The 11,836-nt window shown below is 32.4% G+C and overlaps 2 protein-coding genes and 1 non-coding gene across 3 annotated transcripts in view; 2 read left to right on the plus strand and 1 right to left on the minus strand.

Moving 5' to 3' along the window:
- The window catches only part of LOC101512251 (U1 small nuclear ribonucleoprotein 70 kDa), a 5,757-nt gene extending 4,759 nt beyond the window's left edge, over nt 1-998 (plus strand). Inside the window, exons 11-12 of the mRNA XM_073363917.1 lie at nt 1-565; nt 674-998. The exon at nt 1-565 is cut by the window's left edge and continues 28 nt beyond it. Coding sequence (XP_073220018.1) covers nt 1-539 — 539 coding nt within the window. The 3' untranslated portion in view covers nt 540-565; nt 674-998. The remainder of the gene's footprint in view (nt 566-673) is intronic.
- A 1,509-nt stretch (nt 999-2,507) lies between these two features.
- On the plus strand, nt 2,508-6,919 carry LOC101512581 (sulfite exporter TauE/SafE family protein 3-like). The gene is made up of 12 exons (XM_004509193.4): nt 2,508-3,044; nt 3,366-3,525; nt 4,266-4,466; nt 4,771-4,835; nt 4,933-4,972; nt 5,206-5,258; nt 5,358-5,444; nt 5,714-5,764; nt 5,953-6,174; nt 6,295-6,388; nt 6,469-6,609; nt 6,696-6,919. The coding sequence occupies exons 1-12, from the start codon at nt 2,823-2,825 to the stop codon at nt 6,776-6,778; spliced, it is 1,419 nt and encodes a 472-aa protein (XP_004509250.1). The 5' UTR covers nt 2,508-2,822; the 3' UTR covers nt 6,779-6,919.
- Nucleotides 6,920-7,087: 168 nt separating this feature from the next.
- On the minus strand, nt 7,088-7,159 carry TRNAE-UUC (transfer RNA glutamic acid (anticodon UUC)). Its single transcript has one exon. It is a non-coding gene; the product is annotated as a tRNA-Glu (tRNA).
- Between the last annotated feature and the right edge of the window lie 4,677 nt (nt 7,160-11,836).

Raw genomic sequence — 11,836 nt, forward strand, 5'->3', positions numbered from 1 at the left:
AAAGAGAGAGAGATAGGGGGCGTGATAGAGATAGAGGACGTGACCGTGATCGTGGTAGGGAGAGGGACCGTGATCGAGAGAAGGATCGTGATCGGGACCTAGAACATGATCGCTATCGCGAAAAGGGTAAGGATTATGAAGTTGGGGAAACTGACCGGGGGCGATCGCACGATAGGGGAACTGATTATGATCATGTTGAATCTAAACATGAGAAGGAGCCTCACGGTGAAAGAGGGCGTGACTATGAACCTGAGGATCAACGTGAGTGGTACAACCAACCTGGACATGGACATAGGCATGCTGATCCTGAACAAGATCCTGATCACTATGAGCATTATGAGCATCAGAGAGGACGGGGGCAGTATGATGACGGAGATGACCATGGGGATTACAATCAATATCCTGATCATGATAAGACAGAAGATGACCATCACACTGAACGAACAAAATCTAAATCACGTGAAAGGGATAGAAACCGTGATACAGACCGTGATCATCATCGCTCAGCAAGGTCCCATTCTCGGGAATATGATTATTAGGAGCACAATACTTCTCAACTTCACTGGTAAGATTCATGGTGTCCATTTAGGTATTCTATTTGGTTGTTGTTAATTCTTGGTGTCATTCTGGCTTTTATATTAGATTGGTTCTTAGTAGCTATTAATGGATTCAGGCATGGAGTAAGTGATCAAACAAAGCACAACAAAAGAACTTTTTGCCCTGCTATCCATATTTACTCGCTGATTTTCATGTTTTGATGTTGAAAGCTACCATTGCAGCTTTGGTGATCTCAATTTCTCTGTATGGTCGTGAACTGCTAATGCTGGTTATTGTTGGTTTTGTTTTCTTACAGACATTTTAAGAACATAATTTCTTTTTCAGTTTCTGTGGGAACTATTATTGTCTGGAGTGTTGTCATTTATATTTGGTCTATTGATGTGCTCAGAACTACACGAGTTTGCTAAGTATTTCTTATGTTAAGACTACAGGTTACTATACCCTCGGGGTCCGTTAGATGTTGAACAGTGAAGGTTTATTTTCAGTATTTAATTATTTTCAATTCATATATTTTGAAAAGTGATAAAGCAAATTTTTTGGCTGTACCAACTTAAATTTTAAGACTTTTGTTCACTATCCCTGTCATTGTATTTGCGTTGCTGCCAATTTGGGAAGTGCAGATGTCCCAGTAGTTGGGCATTTCTACTTACAATTGTTCTGAGATGGATTGATATTGCTATTCTTGCCCAAAATGTCGAGCATAATAATGTTCTTTCAATCTATTATAATATTGGCGAGCCCTTGAGAATCGAGCTTGGCAGGAGGTCCTGGAAAGGAAATTTTTATGAACCTGGACAAGTATTTGGTTTTTAGCAAAGTATCACATGTGCGAATTAATGAATGCTTTTGGAAACTACTATCCGCCAAAATATGTGAAAAAATAGTTTCATAATGGAATTATGCTTATCAGCCACTGTTTACTTCGAAAATTTAGTTCCACTAATTATTGCAACTGGATTCAAAAATAGCATATGAAAAAAGCGATTATTTTTTGACCCCAGAAACGTGCGGTAGTTTGGTACTGCAATATTTTTGTTTTGTTAGTGTTAAGTTTCTTAATTAAACGGTAAAAGAAATGAAAAGGAAAAGGAAACAAATGAAATAACCGTGAAGTTTCTTAATTTCGATGTGGTATTGGATTGAAAAGGACGTACGGGTTCCCTTAGAATGAAAGTTAGAAACATGAAGCTCGGTGTTTTCTGTTTCCCCATGAAGCTTCCTACAACCCTACTCGCGCAAGTTCCTAAATGTATTAGGGTGTTCTAATTTGTCCTTTTTTGTAAACTGGCTTATCCAAGATAAATCGTTGCTGAGTAGGCATATAGGATAGGGAGAATTTTACCTTCCCCTTCTTCAACTCCTGGCAAAAATATTGCACTTGACTCCTATCTTTGTAGTGGTTGGAATTTGTTTCTATTCATGCTGCTGCCGGGTCGGGTTTTCAACCCTATCGAGTGTTCAGTGTTGTGAATAGAGCAAATCAATATGAATAAAAATAGTTTAGTAAAATTTTAAAAATATTTTTAAAGATATAAACATATGATTTAATGTATTTGTAAAATGGGCTTAATAACAATTTAAAGCAGTCACACGCTCCTTTGTCAAAACATCATAAAAATATGTCAACCACGAGTTCACCAATGAAGTACGCCTTTGTGGCAGAAATTCACAAACAAATTTGCATTTTGAAGCAACACGTCCTTGAGCATATAAAATTGAACATGTAAAATTATTTTTCTACAACGTCAATTATGTTAAAATAGACAACTTAGTTTAAGGTCTCAAAATAGACTACAGAAACACAATATTGGTGATTTCCTTCACTAAATTTGAATTTGTAAATTTGACCGTTGAGACATTTTCAGTAAAAATATTATTTAATGTTTGTTGTTTGACACATATGTTGAATTTATCTTCCAACAAATTCTTTTAGCGTTACACAAAATGTTTCTAATAGTGCACGAGTACATACATAAATATCAGTACCCTACCTAGAAGAGAATCTTTAGAAACCGATGCTAGAATGAAACTTGGGTTCGGAAACAGGAATGAGAAATAGAAGAAAAAAAAATGTGTCTTCGCTATATAAAGAGAGGATGGTAGTAATACTAAGGACCACACTTCTTACCTAGTCCTTACTTTCCATAATTTCCTCCCTCAAGCATACTTGTGGAATAAAAACTAGAGTTAGCAAAAATAAACTAAAATACAAAAACATTTTTATATACTGTATTCTTAGCTACCTCTTGCTTCAAAATTCATACATGGCTTTACAAGTTAAAAAGAAGACAACATCAACAATTTTGTGGCTAGTGTCATGGAGCCTTATTATGATCTATCATGTTAGTTTAGCTGAAAGAATTTTGGAAGACAAAGAATCAGAAAATCTTGTTATTATGAAAGAAAGACAAGGAGGAGTTATTATAAATAGAGTTATTGATTTCTTCTCGTATAGTGGAAAATCTTCCTATGACCGTGTTTGGCCAGTGAGTTTATTATCAAAACAACATTTTGATACTTTTGTTATGTTTTTGGCTGTTTAATACAACATCCTTTATAATATCAATTTTGTTAGTTATACTTTTATTACCAGTTACATCCAAAAAATAACATTTTGTATGCGAACTGATTCACATACGTTTTTAACTAAATATATATATAAATTACATAAATTTATATATATATATATATACATTATGTAAATTTATTTGGGTGTAACTGGAAATAAACTAGGAATAACCAGCAAAAATGATATAATATTAGCATTATGTTATAAAATTTGATGCATTTAATGGTTTATTGAGCAGGAAATGAAGTTTGGTTGGAGAATTGTAGTGGGGTCTATTGTAGGATTTTTTGGAGCAGCATTGGGAAGTGTAGGAGGGGTAGGAGGTGGAGGAATTTTTATCCCTATGCTTACTTTGATCATTGGTTTTGATCCAAAGTCTTCTACACCCATCTCTAAGTGTTAGTATATTTCTATGTTCTGTTTTTTCATTCATGCTAGATATAAAGTAAAACATAGCAATATCATGCATTCTTTCTTCAAAAAATGTACTAAGGTCACTTCTTATTGATCCAAAGCACTAAGCAAAGAATTAAGGGTGTGATTGGAAAAGAGTTTAATTAAGCGCTTATATGTAATTAAGCTATTTATATAATCAAAGAAACATAATGTGGTTAATCTGTTTCATATAACTTATTAGTTGTTATCCTTAGCTATTTTTGAGAGATTATTGAAACAAAATGAAAACAACTTATTCACATGTGACCAATTTTTCAAATAAGCATTCTCAAATACTCTTGTAGTAGTAACTAAGCCTAAATAAGCTGCTATAAGTCGATCCATAGGCAGCCAAAATATTATTATTTAAAAAATAAATAAATTAGAGAGAAGAAAAATTATTATTAGATAAAGTGGCACTATTAATCAGTCATTTACGACTATTTCTAAAAACTAAACTCTATCTCTTAAAATTTTCTTAAAATTTTTAAATCAAACTATTACCACCGAACTAACATAGCTCGTACACAACCTAAATATTATTAACTTGTTTAGCATAAATAACTATAAAGAAAGAAATACAATTTCATATTATACCAGAACTCACTTTTCCTCAATTAGCATGAAGATATATTAGTTTGGTGTTATGCAACTTCATTCCATTTATTGATTTTAATATTTGGGGGTTATTTTGTTATTGCAGGTATGATTACAGGAGCAGCTGGTTCAACTGCGTATTACAATCTGAGACTAAGACACCCTACACTAGACATGCCACTTATAGATTATGATCTTGCTTTGCTCTTCCAGCCTATGCTAATGCTAGGAATAAGCATTGGTGTTGCATTTAATGTCATGTTTGCTGATTGGATGGTCACCATTTTGCTTATCATTCTATTCATTGGTAATCATAGCATAAACATATTCTCATAAATTAATTAAATTTTCTTGTGTGGCAACAAACATAGTATGACATAAGTGGTAGATATTTGAGTCTCTTAATTATTTAGTTGAGGGGTTTAATCTTTAGCTGGTTCGTATGAAAAAGATTGTGTCGGGAGAAGTCAATCTCTTAAATATATTTGAGTTACTTCGGAGAATTTGTCGCTGAAAGGCTATGTTTTTAAATAGATTCATTTATATTTCAATAATGATGTATTTTATTTTTCCAAGATCTAATATGTAGCTGATGTAACACATGGTGATAGGTACATCCACTAAAGCTTTAATCAAAGGGGTAGATACATGGAAAAAGGAAACTATTATGAAGAAGGTAACAAACTTTATATAGTTAAAAAAAATTTGAGTTGAAAATTTGCAGTGTTTTCTACTTTATAGTAAGAGTATATACTATGCTACTGAACTTTCAGGAAGCAGCCAAGATCTTGGAATCAAGTTCTACTACTGGTTGTAAGTCCCTACAAACTTTCTTAAAAACTTGAGAGAAACCTTTTAGTAACTATGGTAATCACAAGTTAAAATTGAGGAACTTAGTCAAATATTAATCTAGGGGAACATTTGACATATCTTGATATTAATTAACACAAATAAGAGAGGCTTAGTTCTTAATTAAAATTTGGAGGATCAAGTAAAAACTCTAATATTACTATTGAAAATACTAATGCAATTACCTTTTATTTTAGATGTTTCTGAGGAAGATTACAAGTCATTACCAGCTTATCAACAAGATGAGGAGGTAATTTAATTGGAAGGGTTTTCAAAATCAATCTTTATAGAAAGTTCATTGAGATTTTATTAAGTATTATACAATAATATGTTAAATTCTTGTGTGCAGGTTCCTTTACTAAACAACATTTACTGGAAAGAATTATCAATTCTTGTGTATGTTTGGGTGGCTTTTCTCATTGTTCAGATTTTTAAGGTAGTTAAACTATTATATTTAGTTTTTCTTATATGATTCTTTAGTTATAAAGTGGTATGTGTTAGCTCAATGGTAAAAATTTGACATAGTGACTACTCCCAACTATCTGATCACAAATGTACGGGCAAAATCTTTAAAGTTAATTTTATTATATTGTGTAATTTGAATCATCGAATCTCGAATTAACAACTGAATCATCTGTGATATAAGCACTTGATCCGATGTAATGTTTTAACTGAATATGGATCTTTTTATGTATTTGTTTGCAGACGTACAGCAAAACTTGCTCCATAGAGTATTGGATTCTTAATTCCTTGCAGGTAAACATATATTTGGATTTCAAAAGTTGATAAAGTTAACAAACCTAGAAGAAAAAAAGAGCAAAAAGTGTGATATACATAGTTTTGAAGTAAAATATCTATGTTGACTATAACTGACATAAGAATATATAGCATATCATTGCAAGATCTAACTAAAATTTGGTGTGGTATTTATTTATCCCTTTAAGGTGCCAATTGCAATATCTGTAACGGTTTTTGAAGCCATATGCTTATCCAAAGGAAGTAGAGTGATTGCATCAAAGGGAAAGGAAATAACAGGTTGGAAGTTTCATCAGATTTGTTTGTATTGTTTATGTGGAATAATTGCTGGTATGGTTAGTGGACTACTTGGTCTAGGAGGTGGCTTCATTTTGGGACCATTGTTTTTGGAATTGGGAATTCCTCCTCAGGTACAATTTCATTCGTATATTTACTTAAATAGATACGTCTAACAAGCTGTTTAAAAAAAAAAGTTTGATCTGACATAGATTAGAGCGTAAGCTTTAACGAGTGTTTTTCATCTTTGACAGGTAGCTAGTGCTACATCAACTTTTGTTATGGTTTTCTCTTCGTCCATGTCAGTAGTCCAATATTACCTTCTAGATCGCTTCCCAGTACCCTACGGTAAGAACCAATAAGTGATGTAAATTTAACATGATCTTGTAAAATTGAGTTTGAAGTGAAGTGATATATGTTATATGCAGCTTCATACTTAGTTTTGGTTGCAACAATTGCTGCATTAACTGGCCAACATGTGGTGAGAAAGATGGTTGCTATCTTTGGCAGAGCATCTATCATCATCTTCATATTAGCCTTCACCATTTTTGTGAGCGCAATCAGTTTAGGTACTTAACATTATTTTTATTCTACTTCTTTCTTCACTTTTATTTTTACATTTATATTCTTACTGTCCCATTTTTGGTCATCACAGGTGGGGTGGGAATAGAGAACATGGTTGAGAAGATGGAAAATGAAGATTATATGGGGTTTGACAATCTTTGCCACCATTCGTAGGAAGGAAAAATATGTGGTTTCACAAAATGGTCACCTATTTGTCTTTTTCATTCATGTAAACAAAATATTTGTGTTGTTCTGTTTGTTATGGAAGTCTCTATTTTTTTCGCCAACAATATGGTCACGTCATATTCTTTCTCATGTTATATTCTTATTATTATGTCTTTTTTTAGGCTTCTAAAGAATTTTCAGTTTATTAAAATGTCAATAAATTTTATAATGGAGGCCAAGCAACATGTAAACGTAGGTAGAATTCAAATTATTTCCTTAACAAAACATGAACGCATAGGATATTATATTGAAAAAAGATTCCATTGCCGGGAATCGAACCCGGGTCTCCTGGGTGAAAGCCAGATATCCTAACCGCTGGACGACAATGGATTGATGTTATATTTTGGCATACTACGCTATATAATAATTATATAATCCTCTTGTAAAAATTGAAAAAAATCGCATCTATAGTTGAAAAATTGACAAAATTACAATTAAATTAATTTATCTTATTTAATTGTAATATTTTTTCTTTACAAATGTTTACAACATAAAATGCACATGCACACTTTTTAAGGAAAACTTTGTAAACAAAAGTTTAAATTGTAAAATTCTATTAAAACAAATGATCTACCTAGGAAAAAAGAAAATAAAAGGTATCTATATTATAATAAAATATTTTAAATATAATGTTTAGTAAAAAGTTGCTTTCTCAAATTTTTTATTAAATATTTTTTTTTAATTTTAAGAATATCTCATACATACAACTACAAAAACAAATAATTTAATTATTTTAATTTATATACACTTTTAATATAAAAATATATTAACACATCGTAAAATTTTCTACACAAAATATAATAATTAAACTATAATTTAAATAGCATAAAATTATAATGAGTGACAATATTTTCTTGCAAAACTTAATATTATTATATTTTCTTGCAAAACTTAATATTATTATAATCTAAGCCAAATTCAAATGTTCAATGGTAAATCTTTTATAGTAATTATACTAAAAAGTTTTAACTTATAAGTATGAAACTGAAAAAAACTAAAAGAACCAACAAAGTTTAGCAGAAAGCGTAGACATCCCATATTTGAATTTTGTAATCCATGTTTATTATCTTATACGCCGCGAATTAGAACAGAAAACCTATAAAAAAAAAAACAAAAAAAACAAAGTACATGAAAGTTTCATTAAAAAATAAAAGAAGTAAGGCAAAAAAAGAAAAAAGAAAAATAGTCATTAAAATTTTGAGATTAAAGTCATAATAACTGGGTTTTGATTTATTGGGGTTTATTTTGTGTTCATTCATCCGATAAAAAACGTGAAGACAGTGACTTGGATTTGCGTTGCAGGAAACATGAATGGAATGGAATTTTGTTTATGTTGGCAGTTACAGTAGCATGTGTATGATCTGAGACACGATTTGTTTGGGATTGCGAGTGAAGTTGTTGATAACTGTCTAAAAGGGGGTTTTCATACCCTTTTTTGTTCTAATTAGAATTTATTTGAGATGATAACCCGTTCTAAACTTGTTGAACAACTCAGAGATTACCAGATCCGATCTCAGCACAAGTATTCTCCCCTCACTTTCTTCTCTCCCAAACCCCACATCATTACTTGGTAACCTATTCCTTTTCCTGTTTTTTTTTACCATTTCATTTTTTTCATTCACTACTGTTTATTATATTTCGGGTTTTTAATTTTATCATGATTTTGAAATTTGAATTACATTATATGTTGTTTGTCACCTCTACTTGAATTGCTTGTTTTGCTAATTTTTAGTGACACAAACACCACCTGACATGACACTGGCACATCGGTTGACACATCCGTACACGTAGTAATTTGAGAAAATAGAAGTTATTGAATATAATCACATGTGCTGGTGTTAGACTCCGGAAATGTCTTCAATTTGATGTGTGTGCGCTACATATATCGAATCTTGAAAGTGATAATTTACAAGAGATTGTTAGTGCTTCACAGTTTTCCTTTTAAAAATAGGCGAATGAGCTTGCTTTTCTCTTTTTAGAAGAATTGCTAATTGGTAAGGATGACTCGTGCAGTGTACAGGAATGAGATATTTACAAGTTGGAAAAAACTTTTTTTTTTTTTGTAGTTTATTGAAGAGGGTATCCCCCTATAGGCATAATTGATAATTGTGATTATGTAAGACTAAGCTTGAGAACAGTTAGTGGTTAGTTACAGCTATTGTTGCTCTAGGATTCAAACTTTTTAAATCTATCCTATGATCACTATCTTCTTTTCATTACGATCAACTAGTGTTGGGTTTATCTTGAAGTTATTTAGTGCACTTGTTGTAGTTGTGTGTGTGTGTGTAGAAAAGATTGATAGTTTGGATTGAGTTATAGGATCACACTATATATAGCAATTGTATGATAATTCAATGTTGCAACTAGTTTTCTATACCCCTTTGTCCATGTAAATTATCGACATTAAGGGACATAGCATTGAGGGGGAAAAGACAGGAATTGTGTACATTCATTTGTTTCAAACCTGGGCATCTGAATGCCATGCTATGGTGAGTTTTCTGCTAGAAATGAGTGTTCCATAAGCATAACACTACTAAACTATGGTCTAGATTCAAGGATGTAGTAGAAAATATGCTGGAAATTGCAATTCCTATCCCCGCACTCGACATTATAAAACCTTTTATAGGCTTCTTGTGCTTTTAGGTTAAGGTTTTATTCAGGGTGCACAAAAATATGGACATATGCTGCTGAATCTCAGGCAAATAAGTAACTGAAGAATAGACAGTTGTTGTGAGCTTCATAGTCATTTATGACCTAATAGGTAATTAATGTGGATGGAGTGCCAAACAACCACATTTTTAGCTTATGGAAAGGCACATAATATCCCTAATCCTAAATATGGCGTTCAAATTGCTGTTCTAGTTCTAGTTACCCTTTTGATATAACCCTTTACGGTTTAATCATATGAAATTTTAAGGAAAAATAAAAGGAAAAGAAAGTAATGAAGTTTTAGCCCGAAGGTTTGTCTCCTAGAAAATCTTTTGCATTCCCCTTTCAAATTTTCAATACTGTCTATAATATAAGCTTCCATAAGATTTAAGGAAAAATAGTTTGTCTTTGAAATGGGAAGGTGTATGCCTGTTTTTTAAATCCGTTTTATGGAGTGAACTACTCACAACACTTATCACTGTTGCATTTGGCTATTCTTGATCGGTGTACTTTGCCTTTCTTGGGATCATGGATCTCCATTTTTCTTGAAGAAACAAACCCGGGAAACCCAAGTCTTAATTTTTCTCTCTTCTTCCCTGTTCATTAAATACAATGACATTGTCTTTTCAAATTAGCTTAGTTATAGTGCTTTAAGAAGCATGCCATGAATCTCTGTTTATGGAAACTGAATGTTTTCTTCCACTGAAGCTATCATTATATCTTGAAGCATATAAAACCATTAATTGAACCATGACTTAAGTGCCTGGCAGTACTAGAGCAGTGTTAGTAATGGCGGGTGGAAGATTATAGTGTCAGCCATAAAATCCGCCATATAAACATGGCATTGTGGCCTATGATGGAAACATGGAGGATATAATAAGTGTTTTGGCCTTTGGCCGCTGGCACAAAATCCGCCATGCTATAAAGCCAACAGTGTACTGGAGCCATAAAACTGGCCAAGGGACCGCAAGATTTGTGGAATTTAGAAATTACTTGTATCATGGAGAAAAATACATTTAAGTTGTCAAAGAACAAATTGATAGAGATGCTGTTTAATATCCTTCGCGGTCAAGCTAGTTTGTGAAGTTGATTTGTAATTAGGTAAGCTGTTATGTGCTCTATTGGGACGTAAAAATTTATGACTTGGGCCTACTATACTGTGTCTTCTGCATTCATTTTGATTTGATTTGATTTTGATTTGTTGATGATATTGTTGCTCTGTATAATTCAAACTATGATGTTCTCAGGGACAACTGTGATTATGTTCATTTTTATATTCTAAAAAATGATTATTTTCTAATAGCTCCAAATAAATTTAGTGCATGCAATAAGATGTCGAAGATGTTTATTCTTCAACAATGATTTCATTTCCTTTGCTCTTGCTTATAATGGGGAATTTCACTTGGAAAAGTTGTTCCATGTTAGCTGACTAAGGTCCATAACTATGGGTTCCATCGTACAAGATCTTATTACATTTACCAATGAAGCTCTATTCATACATATTATATAAAAGGAAGTAAGTTATCAACACTAAAATAATTAGATTTGCTGTTAAAATGCAAAACTGGAACTCCAATTCCAGGTAGGATTTATGTAGGTTATGCGGCGAAGCTCCATTAGTTTAGAGATGAAAGTTAGAGACTACATCATACCACACATCAACAGTTTAAAATTCATAGGCCCATTGTACAAAACGATGGAAAAATAGAAGGAGATGTATTGGAGGAGGGTCTCGGGTATTTTTTATATGATAAAAAGGTACTCTCAGACTAAAGGAATTTCATCGTACAAAAGACCGACGAAGTTTTATGGGACGGAGTGTTGGGCGGTAGAAAGCCAATGTCAAAATAAAAGTAGTGTAGAAGTGATTAGAATGATGTGCTGGATGCGTAGAAATATTAGACGGAATATATTTATGAATGATAGCATTAGAAGGAGAGTGGGGGTTGCCCTTATTGTAGTAAAGACGGTTGAATCTCGACTTAGATGGTTTGTGCATATATAGAGGAGATCTATAGATTTCATAGTAGAGTAAATCAGATGGAGGGTAACTCAATTGCTAGATGTAGAGGAATGTCAAGAAAAACTATAGAAGAAAGTATTAAGAAAGACTTAAAAGGTCAATGATTTAATTAGAGATATGATTTATGACAGAACACTATGTTGCCATTTGATTCATGTAGCTAACCTCACCTAGTGGAATGAGACTTGGTTTTTGTTGTTGTGGGATGATTTTATCAAATTTACATGTAAAATACATTGAATATGTTTAGGACATGGCACGATGCCATTATGCTTGACAGTTTCCTTAACTTGTTGCAGGGTTGATGTTTCTGTGGCAATTTCTGTTGCTCTAGT

This window comes from Cicer arietinum, chromosome 7, assembly GCF_000331145.2.
Source record: "Cicer arietinum cultivar CDC Frontier isolate Library 1 chromosome 7, Cicar.CDCFrontier_v2.0, whole genome shotgun sequence".
NCBI lineage: Eukaryota > Viridiplantae > Streptophyta > Magnoliopsida > Fabales > Fabaceae > Cicer > Cicer arietinum.

Excerpts from the sequence above, each read along its gene's own strand:
- LOC101512581 (XM_004509193.4), top strand. The coding sequence starts at position 2,823 with ATGGCTTTACAAGTTAAAAAGAAGACAACATCAACAATTTTGTGGCTA. Across the intron at positions 5,259-5,357 it reads CTTATCAACAAGATGAGGAG|GTTCCTTTACTAAACAACAT; the intron begins GTAATTTAATTG and ends TCTTGTGTGCAG. Across the intron at positions 6,389-6,468 it reads TCGCTTCCCAGTACCCTACG|CTTCATACTTAGTTTTGGTT; the intron begins GTAAGAACCAAT and ends TGTTATATGCAG.